This window comes from Macrobrachium rosenbergii, chromosome 15 (assembly GCF_040412425.1).
Source record: "Macrobrachium rosenbergii isolate ZJJX-2024 chromosome 15, ASM4041242v1, whole genome shotgun sequence".
NCBI lineage: Eukaryota > Metazoa > Arthropoda > Malacostraca > Decapoda > Palaemonidae > Macrobrachium > Macrobrachium rosenbergii.
In genome coordinates, this window is record NC_089755.1 from 23,594,745 (window position 1) to 23,615,911 (window position 21,167).

General features: G+C 41.6%; 1 protein-coding gene, 1 non-coding gene and 1 pseudogene across 2 annotated transcripts in view; all 3 read right to left on the reverse strand.

The window, feature by feature from the left end:
- Positions 1–21,167, reverse strand: part of LOC136846461 (Golgi to ER traffic protein 4 homolog) — a 127,557-nt gene that overhangs the window by 75,306 nt on the left and 31,084 nt on the right. Inside the window, exons 3-5 of the mRNA XM_067117258.1 lie at positions 17,685–17,779; positions 5,114–5,250; positions 4,213–4,351 (exon numbers count right to left, since the gene is read on the reverse strand). Of these exons, the coding sequence (XP_066973359.1) occupies positions 4,213–4,351; positions 5,114–5,250; positions 17,685–17,779 (371 nt within the window). The remainder of the gene's footprint in view (positions 1–4,212; positions 4,352–5,113; positions 5,251–17,684; positions 17,780–21,167) is intronic.
- Positions 9,788–9,904, reverse strand: LOC136846859 (5S ribosomal RNA; annotated as a pseudogene).
- On the reverse strand, positions 11,393–11,497 carry LOC136846866 (U6 spliceosomal RNA). Its single transcript, XR_010855558.1, has one exon. It is a non-coding gene; the product is annotated as a U6 spliceosomal RNA (small nuclear RNA).

Sequence of the window (21,167 nt, forward strand, 5' to 3'; positions counted from 1 at the left end):
TAACAATATCCTTTTCCAAGCCAGAAGTCGTTGCCTGTGCCAGTGAGTTGTCAGATCCAGGGGAGGGAAAACTAGTAGCCAAACCCATAAATTACTACCAGTTCAAGTGCATACATCCAAAAAGTGCACACCTGACACCCAAGAGCCCCCAAACAGACCCCAACAGCACATCAGAAAGGGAACAACAGGCAGCTTTTACTGCCTAGTCTCCCCAACCCAAATACACTGCCAGAGCTCGAGAAGAGAATCCAAGATGCCAAGCATGCACACACCAGACCACCACACAAACCGGCTTACCCACCCATCCAAAACTGCTTGGTTATATCAAGAAAGTATCGTGAATCAATCAGGTATTTGTATTCTCCACCAATGGCACAAGTGAGAGTTGACTTCCAATAGTCCACCCCATACCCCACCCTTTTGGGATAGCACTAATACACACTTGCAGTGGCCCTGGTATAAGTCAATCTGCCTGCTGGGAATTCTGCCCCCACTAATGGGGACTAGCTTCCCACTCCAAACATATTTGGGCTGATCCCTGGAGATGGTTCCACCCACAAGATGGCAATGGGAAGATCCCACCACAACTCCCACAATTAGCTTTGAATGCGATCCCTTCTCAGACTCACCTAAGCAGAAAAATTTTTCGAAAGTGGAAATGTCCATGCCATTTAAACCAAAAACCTATGTAGGATGGTTCCTCAAGACCTGGGCACAAAGGCCAGGGTCCCCAAGCCCCTCACCTTGTCAAGGCATCCTACTCAAGGAGAAATGGGGCACCATCAACTGCCAGATCAGGAGAAAAGGGGAGAAACTCCCCTGTCCAATAAACTGCAGCATTCTTAGCATACAGGAAGGGAGACAAAAGAGAGGATCCTTAGAGATTTTTTTAAGCAAAGCCTTTGCAATAGAGTCAAATCTCCCAGACACAGAATTTGACAGCTTAAAGGAAGGGAGAGGCAATTAGTCAGACCCCAACCTAGAAGCTCCAATAGATTGAGGAGCCTTAGAAGACCCAACCAAAAAGGACGGCAGATATCTGTCTGAACACAACTGAAACAGTTCCTTAAAAACTGAGAAGACAGATTCTAAGTCTTCCTCTTCATTACCCAAAATCTGTAGAGGGGCGATGAAGAATGCTAACAGGAAGAGCCAGTCCTAAATGAGTCTTCCTCATCCAATTAAAAATAGTATCCTTGGAACCAGATGGTCTTGCAAGACTAGGAGCTAAAATGCTCGTAATCCACTCTGGTGGATACTTCAGCGTTGAAAGGTCTCTCTCAACACCACACAGAGACAATGGAGCAGACACCAGGGAGCAAGAAACCTTTTTCCTAGGTGACTTACCCTTTGCACAAAAGCCTGGCGCACCCCACTGAGGCCACTATGGTTAATGCATACTTACCAACTCACTCGTCCTACGACTTGAAGGCTCCCACCAACGCTAACTGCGAATCTTAACGAATCTCTACACCCTGCTGTCTCTTGCAGAGTCACCAATACTTCATGCAGACTCAATGACACCTTGCATGGCCTCAACGAAGACATACACGTAAGTGCATGTGGAACTTGACACCTCCTGTGGTGTTGAATGCTTAGCAGAACTCCACAGACTCACAAGCGAATGCAAATGTCTGGCACACTTAGTCTTTGCTTCGGACACACAGTCCATAAAAGCCGCAAAAGCCTCGGATGCAGACATACCTGCGGCTTTGATGAAATCAAAACTTGGACCATAGGTGACAGAATGGGAGACTTGGCATGAACGCTTACTACCTGAAAGCCTACCTACGGACTCAGGACTCCTAGAGACAGCTGCAGTAGCAACAGCAGCACTCACTACAGATTGTGATGTTACCTGGCTTGGACGAATCACTATAATAAACGTGTGACAACAGAGTCAAACACGAAGGTCTAGACCTTTTCACCCTACCATGTCTGTCCTTAGGCGAGCGTGATCTACTGTGTATTTGTCGATATTTGTCCACAGAGGACTGAGAAGCAAGGGCAGGAGACAGAGGGCACAGTCTTTGAACATCCTGGGATGTTAGTCCTTGTTCTGGACACCCCAGGACTACCATGCCTGTCAGCTGGGGGCACCAAGGTTACAGGCAAGGCTGTGTCGGCAGAGTGGCCAAAGGAATGAAGGGACACTGTCCCTGCCAATGCACTATAGATATTCAATGACTGCATTAACTCTAACCTACTACCCTGAGCTGACTTAGTGGGTGTAGAAGGACCTATCCACTAGAAACAAATCTATAGACATAACTCTATCTTCTTGACCATAAGTTAATTCTATAGAAGACCTAGATTCAAGACTAGCTGTTCTCTTTACTCTCTTAGGTTGTCCTTCTCTCTTCTAATTCAGCAATTTATCATCATCTCCATCTCTTCCAAAGACCAATTCTCGCAATGATCACAATGGTTGTCTGAATCCCAATTCACCCCCCGATGATCAATGCATATTTAGTAAGTGTTGTACTTCATTGAACTCAATCTGGTCTTACAACCATTTACCTTACAAAATCTAACAGACATTGATAGGGAAGACTGAGAAGAACAATCCATATTGCCAATAAAAAATAAAATCTAGACCATCCAATTTGTTAAACAAGAAAAACAAACCAAAATTGCAGACCACTTGTCTACATAGCCAGGCGGTTTCACTGACAAGAGAAGAATAGCAACCAAAACTATCGCTGTCTTACCCCCACCCTACGAAGAGTGGGGGTAACTGAGCTGGCACTATGTAGTCGCAGATAAAGCAAATGATAGAGGATAAGTTTCACCTTAAAAATTAAACTTATAATACTGTACAGAACTAAAACATTTTATTTTTAAATTTCTTAAATATCTAATTGCACCAATGAAGTTGGCAATCCACTTTAAAGGAGTTAACAAAAAAGCTAACGGTGACACCTGTCAATTCAAAAAACCTTTTTTTGTTCCATAAAAGTCATCCACCAGATGAGACATCTTACAGGTACAATGCAGACTTTTTATGTTTTAAAAGCAATAAAGAAAACATGTTTTCAAGAATCTTGGATCCAATAGCAGTTCACCTTTCAAGCATATGCAGAGGCTTTAAAAGAAAAGGCTAGTCTGCTAAGACCTCTCAACTCCCTTAACCTTCAATAGGAATTCTGAGATTTAAGCCATTTTTAATACTATACTTGAGGACACTAAGCTATTGTGGAGGCACCACCAAACACCAACTTATTAATTTGCTCTCAAGTCATGCAGTTACTTACAGAACCCCATGAATTTAGGCAAGAGATTTAGCAGTGGGGAATTCCAGCCTTTTAAAGGATGTGATGGATCCAGTGATGCACCTGAGGACAGTACAGGTTAAGAACTAAACTGAGTTCTTAACCTATACTTTCGTCAGGTGCACCACTGGTTCCATCACATCTTTTAAAAGGCTAGAATTTCCCACTACTAAATCTTTCACCTAACTCATGATTCAGGCATTATATAGCTGATGAGTTTGCCATGATACAAAGTTTTTTAATGACACATTTTTTTATAACCATCCCCCTGTTCTCATTGCATTATATAACCCCTGTTCTCACTGCATTATATAGAGTCTACAAGAAATGACAGGATAGTTACTATTTTCATTCTAAAGCCTACAAGAAATAAGACAGCACATCTGGGGATTTTCAGACAGTAAATTAAACTCTTACATGGTTGATGGGTTTATATGAAAAACTATTACTTACAGAAACTTCCTTTTCACAAACAAAATTTTAAAAACTATGTAAACACTGTAATGTAATTATATAAATACAAAACTAAGCCAAAACCCTGGATCTTTTATCATCAATTTCTCAGCTCCTACACAAATATACTTTTAACTAGTCACATACTGAACTGTTACAAACCATCTTTCAGTGGAAGGAAGCAGTAAACATCAAAACATGAAAATCAAGGAGCAGCAATGCCTTATGAACCACTAATAGGAAAAAACTCTTGCCCTTAACGAGCTCAATGATGTGGTTTCCAGCGAGTTAAAATTTGGATGAGCATTCTGGTTAAACCAACTGCAAATGAGAATAAACTTCATGACTGGGTAGAATAAGTTATAGTATTCACCAAAATGCCTAATGGTGTCGACTGTATTGTACAGCACATGAATTACATCACAACAGCAATAATCAATTCCAAGTCAGTCACTATAAGTAAAAACATTACTTTTACAATACTCACTGAAGAACAGCCTGTGTAAGGAATAGATCAACCTCTGATGGATACCCACGCAATAAATGTAATTCTACTAGCATATCGGCACATCCTCCACCATCCTCTGATCGCAGATAGTGATATCTTGCTGAGCCATAATTTTTCTCTGTGAACATACATCCATATCAAAAGTAATCAGGACACACTACAGTTTGCAAAAAAAAATTACTTTCTACAAGAACTACAGTAAATTATCTCTACCAACTTTCCACTCACACTTCAGGACAAAGTGAATCTTCACTGCAGAGTGTCATGTGTGGCTTACTGCAGATGGTACCAGAGGTTTTTTTGCAGCATTACTTTGGTCTCCAGTTACAATACTTTATGTCTCACTTTAAACTGGTTACCTCCAGTCTCTTCTCACCTAGCTCTGCAACTTCCTTAACTTAATTGTGTTCATATTTTCATCTCTTACTAAAAAGCAAATCCATCAAGTTGGCCCCAAAAGAATCTACAAGAGAAGACACAGTTGCCTTGTTAACTACTTTATAATAATAACTACAGTAACACACTTCCAAAAAATTCCAATGCTTTGATATAACTCTTCCAAGATGAACCATTAATACACTCACTCGTCTACAAGAATTTTGTCTAATGTTAAGGTTCCAACTGTTTAAAAATAATTCTATTAATAAATGATGAACATAAAAGCATTACCTTTATATCACCTACTATTTAAAATGTAGTACACAATTACCTTGAATATCAGTGGTCAAAATTTTGTTTCACGTGCCATGTGTATACATTGAACATACATAACTATAAGCTATAAAAAATTCAAAAGTTCCACATAAAAAATATAGGATCTGCAGAATTTAATGAGTAATATGGGAATTCTGTATTTAAGAAACACAGGCAACAATCTTACCTTTCCATAATGTTTGTGCTAGCAGTTGGTGTAATCTTGGATGGCCGAGTTTATGAGTTTCTGCACACGACCATTTAACAGCACGAACTAGATATTGATGTCGTTCTGGTGTTCCATTATTCAATAGTTCAAATAAGCTGCGAATGGAATTACATAATTCAAATGTGCAAGAGATAAACACATTTTGTCTAAATAGCTATCTATCTCAATTTCTCCCTTTTTATAAATGGTACCATGAAAGGAGAATGAGTTCTTAAAACAAAAGAATATAAGAAACACAGTTACACAAAGTATACAGTAAAAATATGAAAATTTTTATTTTAAAATTAATTATTTGGACACTTACCTACTGTTATTTAAAATTAATTATTTGGATACTTACCTACTGTTAAAGTTAGCTTAGTGCCCTTAGGTGCGATCGGCATTTAAAATAAACAAAATACTGCTTGGCTAGCCCACTAGGACTGTCTGTAATCACCCGCTTCCCACCAGGAGGCATTGTGGAATGTTTATGTTCTTGTCAGAATTCTTCATGACCACCCACTAAAATATGGGGGAGGCTGGGTGGGTTCCCACTTTAACAACAGGTAAGTATCCAAATAATTTCATCATAATTTTCATAACTATATTTGGAATCAATCTTACCTGCTGTTACAGTTAGCTGACTACCACACTGAATGAGGATGGTGGGTTGGTGCAACCACAGAAATAACTGTTCAGCCAAGCAAACTAAAAGCTTTTCAATGAGGGGAAAAGGCTTATAAACATTCCTGCCTGTTTTGTAATCCCTCCTTGTAAGTACTGTTGCCAGATGTTGGAACTACAGTCGAGAGCCCATAACCAACAGTCCAAAACTAAACACAACTACCACTTCCCGAAATGAAGGTGCACTCTTATACAGTCGACTCTCGGTATTCGTGGGGGATGTGTACCACAACCTCCCCCACCTGCAAATAGTTAAAATCAGATGTGACGTTGATTGACAAAATCAAGAAGAAAGTATCACTCATTGATGTCGCAATACCATAGGACACCAGAGTAGATGAGAAAGAAAGAGAAAAAACTGAAAAGTATCAAGACCTGAAAATCGAAATGGAAGGATATGGAATATGCCTGTGGAAATTGTACCCATTATCACAGGAACACTAGGCACGATCCCAAGATCTCTGAAAAGGAATCTGGAAAAACTAGATGCTGAAGAAGCTCCAGGACTCAAGCAGAAAAGTGTGCTACTAGAAACAGCGCACATAGTGAGAAATGTGATGGACTCCTAAGGAAGCAGGATACAACCCAGAACCCCACACTATAAAAACCACGCAGTCGAATAGGATGACTGTGATAGAAAAAAATAAATAATAATAATAATAATAATATATTATACTGTAATTACAACATTTATGCATTTCTACAGTAAGTTATGAAAAATTTTAAACAAACAAATTTCAACCCTGATCTTTTCCTGAGTCTTGGAGCTCAGGGGGAGGATAAACCTGTCAAATGTGTCATATTATTGCATTCCTGACCAAGGGTAAATGTTGCCACAGCGTGATCAGATCAATTTCTCTCTTTTTCTTCCTTCCTTTATCTCTCTCTCACCAAAGGGTAGAATGTGAGAAATAAACATAGATAAATAGATACAGTAAACATGATATTTTAATGATAAAATAAAGTTTGTTCATACTTACCTGGCAGATATATATATAGCTGTATTCTCCGAAGGTCCGACAGAATTTCAAATTTCGCGGCACACGCAGTGGCCGGTCAGGTGGTTAGTACCCATTCCCGCTGGGAGGCGGGTATCAGAACCATTCCCATTTTCTATTCAGATTTTCTAATGCCACTGTCTCCTGAGGGGAGGAGGGAGGGCAATATAAATATATATATCTGCCAGGTAAGTATGAACAAACTTTATTTTATCATTAAAATATCATTTTGTTCATGAGACTTACCTGCCAGATATATATATAGCTGAATACCACCTTTGGAGGGGTAGAGACAGCCAAGAATTAGGAAAAAACCAATTATTGGTAAAATTATTTTGGTTCCTTATCTGATAGCGTAGCTGACTGAGTGGTTACTGTCACTCTAGTCTGCTTCTGCTTTACTAGAGACCCCAGCGAGGTAGTGACCTATATAGCTGGCGACTTCTAGATGATCTGTCAACGGGGCGTGACCACAATGTGACTAGATCATAGCCCATACAAAAGAGGACAAAAGAGCATTACTAACCACCTAACCAACACCTAAAGCGTTAGTTTGCAAAGGATTGGGAAGACTGCCTCCAGTAGTCGACCCAACAACCACAAAAACACAATTAAAAGGGGATAGGATCAGAGTTACCCCTGTCCCCAAGGTTGCTGAAGCAGCAATGTATGGTCCCAGCGAAAAGCAATTCCTCAGTATGCTACCTAAACATCTTGCCAAGAGTGTGAGGCAAACACCGAATTGACTTCGCCAAAATGTGGCACTAAAAATGTCACTGAGTACCATATTTTTTCTTCTTGAACGCCATGGAGGTAGCAACTGCCCTCACCTCGTGAGCGTTAACTCTCAACAACTTGAAGTTGGAGTCGTCACAACTAGAGTGTGCGCCCTTAATGACGTCCCTAATGAAGAATGCCAGTGCATTCTTCGACATAGGTTTAACTGGTTGCCTCACAGAACACCATAAAACATCCAATGGACCACGAGTGTCCTGTGTTCTTTTAAGGTAGTACTTGAGAGCTCTAACTGGACATAGAACTCCCTCAGGTTCCTGTCCAATAAGGTCTACTAAACCTTTAATTTCAAAGTGTCTAGGCCAAGGGTTAGAAGACCTATCATTCTTAGCCAAGAACTTAGGGCTTAAAGAATAGACAGCATTGTGTTCCTTGAAGCCCACATGACGGCCTCGAACTTCTCTCACTCTCTTCGCCAGAGCGAGGAATGCCGTTCGAGTAACATCCTTAAGAGATGCAGAGTGGAGAGGCTCAAAGGACTAAACATCAAAAACTTGAGCATTACGTCCAAGTTCCAAGCAGGGAAATCAGCTGAGGAACCTTGGACGTCTTGAAAAAAGCTCGTAAGATCGTGGAGGTCCTTATTGTCAGACAAAGCTAATCCTCTGTGTCTGAATACAATCGAAAGCATGCTCCGATAACACTTGATAGTCGGAACTGCTATATCGAAGTTTTTCTCTTAAGTAAAGGAGAAAATCCGCAACCTGGCTCACAGTGATAGAGGAAGAGGAAAAGCCCTTCTTTCTACACCAACCTTTGAAGGTTGCTCACTTCGCTAGATATATCCTTTTAGATGAAGAACTTCTGGCTCTAGCGATGGCCCGTGCCACCTGGCCAGAAAAACCCCTTCGCTCTGACCAATTTTCGATAGTCTGAAAGCAGTCAGGTTCAGAGCGGGGAGATTCGAAGATATCTCGCGAAGTGGGTTTGTATGAGCAGGTCTGCTCTCATAGGAAGGGTCCTCGGAACGTCTACCAACCAGAAGAGAAACTCCGAGAACCAGTGGTTCGAAGGCCAAAACGTGGGGATGAGAGTCATCCTCGCCCCTTGTGAGGCCATGAACTTGCGTATGACTTCTCCCAGAATTTAGAACGGGGAAAAAGGCGTAAACATCTATTCCCGCCCAATCCCAGGAAGAGCAACTATCGCAACTGCCCCAGGGTCGAGTACAGATGAGCTTTATAGAGGGAGCCTCGCTGTTCTTGAGGTCGTGAAAATATCCACAAGATGGCGACCCCAAAATTTCCAAAAATCTTGGCAAACCTCCTGATGAAGGGTCCATTCCTTCGGCAGGAGTTGATGGCGCCAACAGAGCAGGTCTGCTTTCGAACATTTTCGACCCCTGCAACAAAACTTGTGAGAATCGAAATGTTGCGAGCATAGGCTCAAAGAATAATCTCTCTTGCAAGGCTGAACAGGGAACAAGTAGTATTGTCCGAGTTTGCTAGAACTACACGATTGCAAACTTGGACTCAAGAATTGGCGAGCTAAAGATGGCCGCCAAATCTTTGAAGACGATGTGCCAGGACACCTGTTCCTCTCTCCAGGTTCCTAACACTTCCTCTCCCCTCTAGTGTTGCCCCCAACCTGTTGACGACCCTTTCCGGAAAAACAACACTAGGTTGGGGTTCAGAAGCTTGAGGGAGATCCTTTCTGCAATTCCGTTGGATCGAGCCACCACCACAGATCCTCTTTATATAAGGAAGAATTCTCAATTCCTCTTTCAAGTCTTCCTTGCTTTGTCAGTTCTCCAACAAAAGAACTGAAGAGGCCTGAGATGCAGACTCCCAGAAAGCAAACTTCTCCAGCGAGGAAATGGTCCCCAGCAGACTCATTCCTTCCTTCACCTAGCATGTTTCCTTTTCCAAGAAGGCCGAAACTTTTTCGTACATAGAAGTTGCCGTTCTTGCGACGGAGACGCTATAAAAGCCGCTGAATAGATCTGAATTCCCAGACACAATGGACAGTGAGGGGATCAGCTGCGACTTCTCCACAGACCAGAAGTCCCAGGGACTTCACGAGTTGCAGAGTCAACTGAAGGTCCTCCAGATACCTTTGTGCGGCGGCGCCGAATCAACCAGTCGTCCAAGTAGGGTGAGATCCTGACGTGCGACAGATGCAACTGCATCGCAACGTTTTTCATGAGACGTGTAAACACCCTCGGAGCAAAATGTGACGCCAACAGCATCTGGTGTTCCCAGGCGGTCAACCATCCAAGTACTGACCAGACCCAACGCTGTTTAACTTCGCTGATCGGACGAAGCGGTGTTGTCAACGTGGTATGGCCGTTGTGCAGAGTCCAAAGCAGAGAGCCCTGAACTGGTGCGTCTAGTCCCCAAGACAACCTGAGAAACTTCACGAACGTGGATGAATTGGGGCGTGAAGATAAGTATCTTGGAGATCCAAAGATACCATCCAATCCCCGGGATGAAGGGCTCCTAGTATTGGCTGCGAGGTCTCCATCTTGAACTTTTCCTTCCGGACCAAGTTGTTCGACCTGTTGACGCCCAAGACGGGTCTCCAGCCTACTGAAAGTTTTGGGACTAGAAACCATCTGTAGTAAAATCCCGGGAACACCGAGTCCAAGATCTGTTCCACTGCTCTCCGCTCGAACATCTGTTCGAGCAGGTCAAACAATTTTCTGTTTGACAGGAAGGCAGTTGGGAAACAAAAACAAAAAGAGGAGACAGGAAGGGAATCAAGTAACCTCTCTCTAACAGTAGGAGGGACCAAACGTCTGCCCCTCACTCTTTCCAGGCTTGTGCAAAATGAAGCCTGGTTGCAAAGGGAGTCTGGAGATGAAGGGAGTCACTTGCTACCTCTCTTGGAAGTGACATTCCTTCGGGAAAAAACTCTCTCTCGTGGTGCGGGTCTCGTGTTGCTTCCCATGGAAGCCCCTTTGTTATGCAAACATTTAGCTTGCGTTACTTTTTGTATCTGAGATCGGTGCAAGCGTTATGAAGGAGATGCAGTTTGAATGTCGATAACTTTAGTTTTGAGAAAAACGAATATTTTTGCTTCTCTGTGTATTTATTTGCTTGCCGTTACACAGTTGATGTTTTATGACATAATGAAAAGCCAAAAATAGACCTGCAAAGTAATATAACTTCGCTAAATGAAGCTAAATGAAGCGAGTGTCAAAACACGGCTGAGGTTGGCCAGCGCGACGTTTTACTTAGTCAAGCTCTGAGCAGCTACTGACTGACTGCCACTGACTGCCCTGCGGCATTCCTGTCTTTCGCTGATGCGTACTATGTCCACAGGGTTGCCATAGATCGCATTAGATATTATTTCATAGCTAAAAGGAAATTACCACCGATATACTGACAATATCATTACATTATATGAAAAATGTAATTTGACTATGATAGGTTACTGTTTTGTTTATAACTTCTAACTGTGGCGAACTTTTAAATAAAACTTTCTGAGAAGATAGTCAGGATATGTATGATGCCATATATAAAATATCCCAGAAAATTTTATTTCCGATTTTTTGTCAAACGCCCCTTAAGACAAAGACAACTGCGAAGGTGAGAGAGAGGAGCCGACGGTCGAAAAGTCTCAGGAAACAGATCCTTAAGAAAAAAAACCAGAGTCTGATAATCAGAGGAAGAAGAAGACGAAAGAAGTTTCTCTTCATACATAGGCTGTGACGAAAGAGGATGTTCTTCCGCAGCTGGTGGGTCTTGAGTGAGTGGTGAAAGTAGTTCGATTCACGATACATAAGCGGGAACTCCCGCGAACGAAGAAGTCGTCAACTAGAGTACGTATAGTAAACATAAAAAATGTGGAACGCTTCACGATTAGCGTGTCATCCTTGCGCAAGAGCCATGCTAATCTTCTCTGTATCGTTCCAATTAGTATATGTAGGCTACTGCCGAAGCAAGTACTGGCTAAATTAAGAAGGACATCAGATGTTGAAGCGGGTAGTTGTGCGACATGATAAACAACTGGAGCGGTGTCAACACAAGACTTGAAGCTATACGGGCGGTGTAGCGCGGAGCGTCATGGCGTGACGCGCGAGAGGCTCCGTGGCAAGTACTAGAAGAGAGTCACAGCGTGGCGCGCGGCGTCATGGCTAAGGCGAAAGCGCCCGAGCGCTCAAGGTGAGGAGCGTGACGCGTGAGAAGCGCACGAAGAGCAAGACGCGCTCCTGGCGCGAGACAAGAGAAAAGGCCAACACCTCAACTCGGGAAGACGAATAGGAAGCCACTAAACACTCTCTCTAGGCGACAGACGCTCTGTATCGTTCCAAGCGGGAGACGAAGGTGAAAGTCTGTACCTCTTAACAGGCAGAAACGAATCTTGAAAGGTTCATGAGAGCATCCAGCTGTTGTTGCAAACCCAACAAAATCTGCAGCGTTGGAGAAGCCACTCTCTCGGGAGAAGGGCTGAACCTGAGAGAAGGAAAGGGGAGAGACGATACTTCCTTCCACAGGGAAGAAGCTCTAGCCCTTGCCTTAGCGCGACAGGGGGACGCAGTAGAGTGATCATTCGAAAAACACTTTATTTTCTCTTCTGCAGAGGAATATCCACGCAACTTTCGGGGAAGAGTACAAGCGTCTAGAGGAAGAGGGCGTGAAGCGTCCTCTCCTCTAAGCTTCTCTTAAGAGGGCGAGAGTCCAACCGAGAGCTCCAACCCCGAGGCGGGGAGGACGTGTCGGAGGACGAGAAGCAATCCTTCAGGATGCGTGCCTGAGCACGATCCCTGGCAGCCTGGGTAGCGTCATCAGGACCTGCCGAAGGGACGCCAGATCGGTGGGAAGCCCCGTAACCCTCATGCGGCTTTCGACATGCCCCCTCCCTGGTCCTGGGAGTTCGACAGAGGTCCAGGCCTAGAGGCATTATAGGGCCGATCTGACGCCCCTCCACAACACTAGGGCACTAGCACTAACACTATGCGTTTGAATTGCATTCACTTTAGTTTCAAGAGCACGAATTGACTCCATACGAGCCAGGGAATTACCTTCTGCAGCAACAAACTACAGGGTTAGTAATAAATTTATTACAGGGTTACTAGTCGGAGAAAACCCAGACTGTCCAACTAAGGATGCACTCTGGAGGAAGATTTCCTCAGCCTATCACGCTCCAATTTAAGCATATAGGCTTCATATTTCTTCCACTCACCCTCAGACAATCCCACACATTCATTACCGATTATCATAGAGCATTGAACACCCTTACATATATACATAAAGAGTGAGGAACTATCAAAGTCTTCGATAGCCTCACCTCTCGATAGCTAGAGGTAAGACATCTTAATTATAAGAAAAGTCAAAAGCAAAATCAAAAACGGTCCACAAAGAGCGTATGCCAAGTCACAGAACCAGTCGAATACCAAAAAACAACCAAAATACTTAAGTGACAACAAATTAATGAAATCCAAAAGGCGGAGGAACTGACAACAGGTGTTGACAGTCCGGCGACAGAGAAAATCTGAATAGAGAATGGGAATGGTTCCTGATACCGCTCCCAGCGGCGGGAATGGGTACTAACCACCTGACCGGCCACTCGTGCAGCCGCGAAATTTGAAATTCTGTCGGACCTTCGGAGAATACAGCTATATATATATCTGGCAGGTAAGTCTCATGAACAAACCCCCATATTCGCGTTCTCATGATTCGCGGACTCATGTATTCATGAGTCCTTACAATGCCTCCTAAACGCCGTGCCCCTGCAAAAGGTTCCTCTAGTGAGCTCAAAAGGAAGAGGAATATGATGAACATTAGTGAAAAGGTCAAACTTTTAGACATGTTAAAAGAGGGCAAAAGCTATGCCGCAGTAGCATGTCAGCATGGCGTGAATGAATCGACAGTGCACTATATAAAGAAAGAGGAAGTTAACATCCGCAAAAGCAATGAAATAAGCTTCAATAGAGAAGCGAAACGTGTGATAACTGTGCGTAATAAGAGAATAGTGAAAATGGAATCTGCATTAGCCTTGTGGGTTGCTGATTACAGGAAAAAAAATGTGGGTTTGGACAGTAATATGATCAGAACAAAGGCCAAATCTCTCTATGATAAAACCTTGCCCGGTGACAACAACGAAGGAGATGCTAAAGAAGGCGCTGAAGAAGATCCTGACGACCCTCAACCCAGTACTAGCGGTGCCACGAGTGATTCGGCTAAAAGACCAGACTTTTTGGCCAGCAAAGGCTGGTTTGAAAAATTTCAAAAAAGGTTTGGCCTCAAAAGCGTGCCTTTGTATGGTGAGGCTGCCTCTGCTGACACCGAAGGTGCTCGTCGTTTCGTGGAGGATGTGTTCCCTAACTCATCAGTGATGGCAGCTACCTTCCTGAGCAAGTCTTTAACATGGACGAGACAGGTCTCTTTTGGAAGAGGATGCCTTCTCAAACATTCCTCGTCAAGGATGAAGTGAAGAGGACAGGCTTCAAGGCCCACAAGGACCGTGTCACACTCATCATGTGTGGCAATGCTGCAGGCTTTATGATTAAGCCAGGCCTTATTTATAAGTCCAAAAATCCACAGGCCTTAAAAAACAAAAATAAGGCTCTGCTCCCCGTGTATTGGATGAATAACTCTAAGGCCTGGATAACGAAAGCCCTGACCATCAAATGGTTCCTCCATTGCTTCATTCCCCGGGTGAAGCTCTATCTGGCTGAAAAGGGACTCCTCTTTAAGGTCCTTCTCTTGATGGACTGTGCAGGAGGCCATGCAAAGAACTTGGAATATGATGGGGTTCAGATCGAGTTTCTGTCCCCTAACACCACATCTTTAATCCAGCCGATGGATCAAGGTGTTATTCGTGCCTTTAAGGCACTCTACACGCGTTCAACGATGGAGGGCCTCATCACTGCACTTGACGATGATACCGAAGACTTCAGTGTGAAAAAGCACTGGCGTAACTACGACAATGCGTCATGCTTGCGTAATATCCAGCAAGCATTGAAGGACATGAAAACTGAGACCATAAATGCTGCCTGGAAGAAATTATGGCCTGACGTGGTTCATGATTGTAAAGGCTTCACTCCTGACGAAATTCATCACTCGGCGGTGCACAAGGCAGTGAAGTTGGCTAACATCATCAAGGATGAAGGATTCATCGACATGATGAAAGATGACGTCAACGGTCTTATCGATGCCCACTCGGACCCACTGACAGATGAAGACCTCGTTGAGATGACGAAGTCTGCGAGTGAAGAAGAAAGCCAAGAAGAGGAAGACGAAGACATTGAAGAGCGTGGCCTTACCCTGGAGAACCTGCAACAATTGTGCAACATGGCAAGGGCAATGCAACAATTTGCACAAGAAATCAACGACAACATGGTTCGAGCTGTCGAGTTTAGGAACCGTGTTGACGGGGTTATGTCCTTGTACAAGGGCATTTTACAGCAGAAGAAAAAACAATGACAACAACTACCAATCACCATGTTCTTCACCAAGGTAAAAACCCCAGCTACACCATCAGTGCCTCCGAGTGAACCTGAAACATCTATGAGTGGAGTGGAAGTCTCTTCACTGCCACCACGAGCTTCTTCGCCTCTTTCGGAAGAAAATGGTGACGATCCAGCGCCAATATCTGACGATGAGGCAATTCCTGAACTGACGTAAAGGCCTCATTATACCTGTGCAGTAACACCATCATCGTCATCAATTAATCATCACATTCATCGAACTGCACAGGTATCTCATCATTGTCATCATCATTTTCATCGTCGTCATCATCACCTCAAGATATTACGCTACTGTCATTGGTGAGTGTTGAACATACGTGTTAATGTCTTGTATGAGAGAGAGTGAGTGAATGTATAATAATTAAGGTTTTATAATTACAGTACAGTAATGTACGTCTCATATGAGAGGGAGAGAGAGAGAGAGAGAGTGAATGTATGTACAGGGTTTTATAATTATTGTACTGTACAGTACAGTAAATATATTTAAGTAAAATATGGTACTGTAAATAGTATACCTGTACAGTACATTTGTTCACTTTATACTTACCTCGCTTATGTAATGTTGCTCCAATGCTACTTCGTGGAATTTCACTTATCGCGGGGGTTCTGGTCCCCATTATCCGCGATAGACGAGGGATCACTGTATATATGTGTGTGTGCGTGTGTATAATTGTAATATCCACAATGCCCCCTTAACTTCTCGAATTCTTTGCACTTTTTGGATACGCTTGTCACAACAAAGCTTGGATCTAAGTGCAAAAAAATATGAAGTAATTATGATGTCCAGTGGCTGGAATAAATGAATCTTTATATATATAAATACTATATAGTTGTCTGTAAATGCATAGATTCTGCAGGGTTTGTCTTTTCCTGGGAAAGCCCAAAAACCTGAGGCTTTCTCAGTTGGAAGGTGGATGGCATAACTAATTCATGGGTTTGCGAACTCATGGTATCTCAAAACGAAACACAAACCAGAAATCAGCAAGGAAAAATACTTAAGTATTAATAAAAAGAGCATAGTAAAAGTAACTGCAAGAGTAAGGCAGCAAGTCAGCATAGACATCTATGCACAACAGCAGCTGGAAGTAAATGGAAGTGCTGACCAACAGGTGGGCAGGGCTTCCCTATACCTGTTGATAGTCAACTAAGTTGTCAGTAAAATTTAAACATCCATTCCAGCTCACATTTGCTAGCTAATCCTCTGTAAAGAATGAAAGTTTGTATTTGCATTAGTACAAATATCAATTTAAACTGTAATTTCGCTTTTGGCAAAGATAAGCAAAATGACAGTTATTGCTTTTTAACTTCTTTACCTAATCCACAAAGGGAGGACATTCCTGAAGACTCTCCTCCTCAGAGTATTCTTAAAGATTTGACTGTAAATGACACCTTGAAATACTGAATCTGTGTGGCCCAATTTTGAAGATGTTACTTCTGCATATGGGCTAAAAAATAACACCAAGGCTGACTGAGTTTTGTTACTGCCTTTTATCATGATGTCCCTGCCATATTTCTTGATGTTGCCCTTAGATACATTATCACTCTTCCTCTGAAATGCAACTCCATAAATAATTTTTTCACTATCTTCTTTATAGGGGACTTCATGGTATACATTTCCTGCTTGGTCCATACAAGAACTACCATTTCCTCAATGAATGATTCAGAAGGAATGAAAAGTATCATCATTTTTGTTGTCTGTTAAAAAACTTTACGCAACCGACAGATGTGTCAATATTTTTACCATTGTAGCTCTGATAGGTGCTTAATGATTATACAAGATTATAAATGTATATGAAAGTTATCTCTGTCACTGTCCAACTTGAGTGTGAACATATAAATCATACCAAATGTCTGAAATGTGGCAAGTAATAGTTCATAATCAGTATCTAAACAGAGTGAGGGGCACTCAAGCACCCTTTATTTACCACGAGTAACACCAGAACTCTTATCCCCTATTGTCCTGGGATTGTGTTCTTGGAGTTGATAACTGTAGCTTTATCCATGCCACTTATTACAGCCAGTGTTAGAAAATCGAGAATTTCAGGGGAGGGTACACAACACCTTCCCTACTGAGCTTTTCTTCAACCTCTTAGGGAAAAGGAAAAAATGAAATTATGGGAGGGTACACAACACCTTCCCTACTGAGCTTTTCTTCAACCTCTTAGGGAAAAGGAAAAAATGAAATTATAAGGAAGAAAAAAATTAAAAACAATGGCAATGAAATTATAAGGAAGAAAAAAATTAAAAACAATGGCAAAGTTAATGCAAAAACAATACCACAAAGAACAGATGGCCACAATGTTGATCTACAAACGAACCAAACCATCTGGCATACTAAAGTTGTACATCACAAGTCCACTACACTACAAAACATCAATCATTTCATAATGGTAAATCTGCATACATACATAAATCTGCCATGAACCAAAGTTTCTCTATTTACATACATACATCTGTCATGAACAAAAGTGTCTCTATTTTCTTATTACATTACAATTCCCAAATGGAAGGAGGTTTTAAATCCCTTAGAGGATTCGATAGCCCTCATTACAAAAGAATATTATCCAAACAATAATAAAACTACTACACAAATCAAGATTAATCTAATCTGCATGCATTAATCCAGTAGTTTCCTTCAAACAGAATGGTCAATACTCACTTTGCTATTCTTGTTATATGATGTTCTGTAGCTTTAGTTTTTGATTTCTCTAATACATCAAGCATTAGTAAAGCAAGATCAGCACCACTTGTTTGCTGTAAATAAAAAATTTAAAAAATTTACTTGCTGCCTTTAATGTATCATTTTCATTAATTAATCACTCTTGATCAATAATAATAAGTAAAATTTGCTTACGTTCATTACCATTACAACTATCCTACTCTAGCTTATAAATAATTAAACACTGTAACTTTCCTAATTTTATTTCCAAAACTGGCTGTAAAATAATCATCTGTTAAATTTCAACCGAAGAAAATTACAATCAAAGCAAATGAACATTAACAGTTTTCCTAGAATTTCAAAAAATTAAAGATATAGTAATTAAACAAAAATGCTAAGTCAATAAACATGGTTAAACAGGTATTTATCTATGAGGAGATTCCACAACACTGGCTGAAAATTATTCTACCAAAATCCACTATCATTTCTTACATTGATATTATCCCTTTAACCTTCATCCTTATATACTTTCAATAACCTACTCTTGTCATGAATCTACAACTTTTTCACACTTTGGAGACCCGTTAACACAACAGAAGGGTAGCTTGGCTCCACCAACATTACTACTGGAGATATGAAAAGTCACATTTTCTATTTCTAATAAAATGGAACACAATAAATGACAAAAAAAATTTCCTAATTGTTATAAACATCCAATCAGTATTACTGACCTTTTCTTGATTTTAAATCCCTTCAACTCATGAAAAATCTCTTCCACACTTGAGTCTTTGGTCCCTAAAATTATTTATGTTGTTTCAACCATATCATCATCACCCTCTACAGTTCTCCACATACATTGAAACAAAGAGTTAATATACTGTAGGGTCCACCACATTCATTGTACTGGCCATTAATCCACAACAATGGGCCGACACACCAACGCGTGGATAAAAGAAACACAGCACCCGCCACGCACCTTCTGTACATGCATCTTCTTTATTGTCATTCTCATATTCAATGTATTGTCATCATCATATGTATTCCACTGTCAGCTTCTCAGCCGTATGTATATTAACTCCAGTCCCGTATCATGTACTGATTTATATGTATATTTCCATCTGCCAACAAACACAAGTGATTATGTTTAATCTCTGTTTTTACCTTCCTGATATCAGGTGCTACATTTCTGTTCGCAAGAGCCCTTGATCTGTGTGTTTGTTGTCTGAATAAATTAGCAAGCTGTGAACTCTGACCCTTACTCAAACCCACTGTTACAATATCATTTAGTAAGGAATATACTTCATAATAATGGGAACCCTTCTTTAATGCCGTGCTCATCATACTATAGTAGTATGTGACCTTAAATATATCCAAGGATTTCACAGATGTGTGATGCCATTAGCACTGGCTTACCTATTATGCATCAATAATATAGCATTCCTAACATTACTGCAGCCTCATGCTTAGTTATAACATTAGTATTATACTTTAGGAAACTTTTTTGCATTACCCTAATCAAAGGTAGCAGAGCTTACAGAATAACATATTAATTTCATGTTTGCAAGGAATATAACTGGTAAAAATTGTAAATCCTCTTTACTCACGAAAGTCACAGAATATGAGATAAGACTGAAAATTACTAATAGGACAACATTATAGTATTACCATGCCTTCTATATTGGAATTTCTGCTCATTTTACCCCTCCACTACCTGCTATGCCAGCTACCCTGGTGACTGCTGCACCAGTTGTCCCTCCGATTCTTGGTCGTGAATGTGACAACTCTCACAATGCATACTATGCCTGCCAAGCTAACTGATCCTGCTTAACTGGGTACTTCTGCTATGTAGCTGATACTTTTAGCTTCTGTTGCTACTGTATTAACCATCCCTATGTCCCCTGTTTTGGTCATGGAGACAGTCTTGCCTGCTCTATTTACTTATGCTACAAATAAGTCACCAGGTTTGCCTCCCGCTCCTACTGTGGTTGAGGTCACTCATTCTTCCCACTGTTACTGTTGAACTAACAACTGTATTGCTCTTTCAGTCCCTTTTCAGTGGATTTGACATTACATCCTCCTGAGGTAGAAGTTATCCCTCATGCCCCAGAGCCCTTTCTGCAGTGGTAGTCCAGGCAGAAGTGCATGATCCTCAAGAGTAAAGTATTCCTAAGAAGCAATCCTCCAAGGATCATGACTCTTGCAGGGTTCTCACTCCATTTACTCCAGACAATCTACTTCCACTTCGCATGGGTCATTCAGATCATCAGATTTTTGTCGCAGTCACCAGTCACGTTTCCAAAAAATCAACCTACCATGAGCTCAGTTTCTTCTTACATGACCCCAACCTTGTCTCCTCTGCTACCCATGACAAAAGGGAAGACTATACCAACAACCTGCTTCAAGAGAGGGTTCACACTCTGACATGGAGGAGGCCCTTCAGCAGCTCATTACCTTCACTGCTGTCTCCATTCTCAAGTGAAGCAAATTCCTCCTCCAGACCTGACACTCCCAGTCATACAAAGAACAGTTCTCATCACATGTGATCTTCCTGGCCTCTGATCCCAGACCATTGGTTGGTAAATTTTTGGAGGCAATGCAAAAGGTGGTGTCATAGACTTGGATGTAAGGCAATCAACAATCTACCTGAAAAGTTAAGTGTCTGCAGCAGAGCTGAGTCCAGAAAATTCCTCATCTGACACTAACAGGAAGATTCTTCCCGCTTGACAAAAGTGCCAAGGACATCCTCACCAATGCAAATTCCAGATGAGGGCCACAGCCACAAATGTAAAGCCACAGATGAGGGGCAGAGGAACTTTAAAAGATTACAGCTGTCCCCAACACATTCAGACTGCTGAACCACTGGCTCCACAAGTTTTTTGGTATTTTGGCTAGCATAGGCTAGGGGCTGGAAGGTGACCAGTTAAATTTTTCAAGGTCATATCTTAGAGGGACTACTGTACTTCATGATGTCAACAAAGGCATCAGACGATGTGATTTTCCTGCCCTGATTCTGCAAAAGTAGAATCAGAGTTTGAAACTGTACAATGCTATGCTAGACAGTGCCTGCTCTATTTGAGTATGAAGGGAGTATCAGCTTAAAGATATTCTAAAGTTACTATTGTAACTCAACTCATAAAATTTAACACTGATGACATACCACCAGAATCCCTCTCATACTGCTCAATTCTGTTACAAAACAAACCAGAGTAAATAATTGAGGTGAAAGTTACACTGAATAAGGTCACCTACTCATGAGCCCATGAGCAATATAAGTATTACTGTTGTAAAGCATGAAAAATGTAAGTATATACAGTAAACCCCCATATTCGCATTCTCACGATTCATGGACTCGCGTATTCACGGATTTCTCTTTAGAACGTATCTACCGAGTATTCGCAGAAAATTCGCCCATTCGCGGTATTTTTCACTGAGAAATATTTTCACTAAATACTGTATTTTCATCTCGTTTTCATGACTAAATGC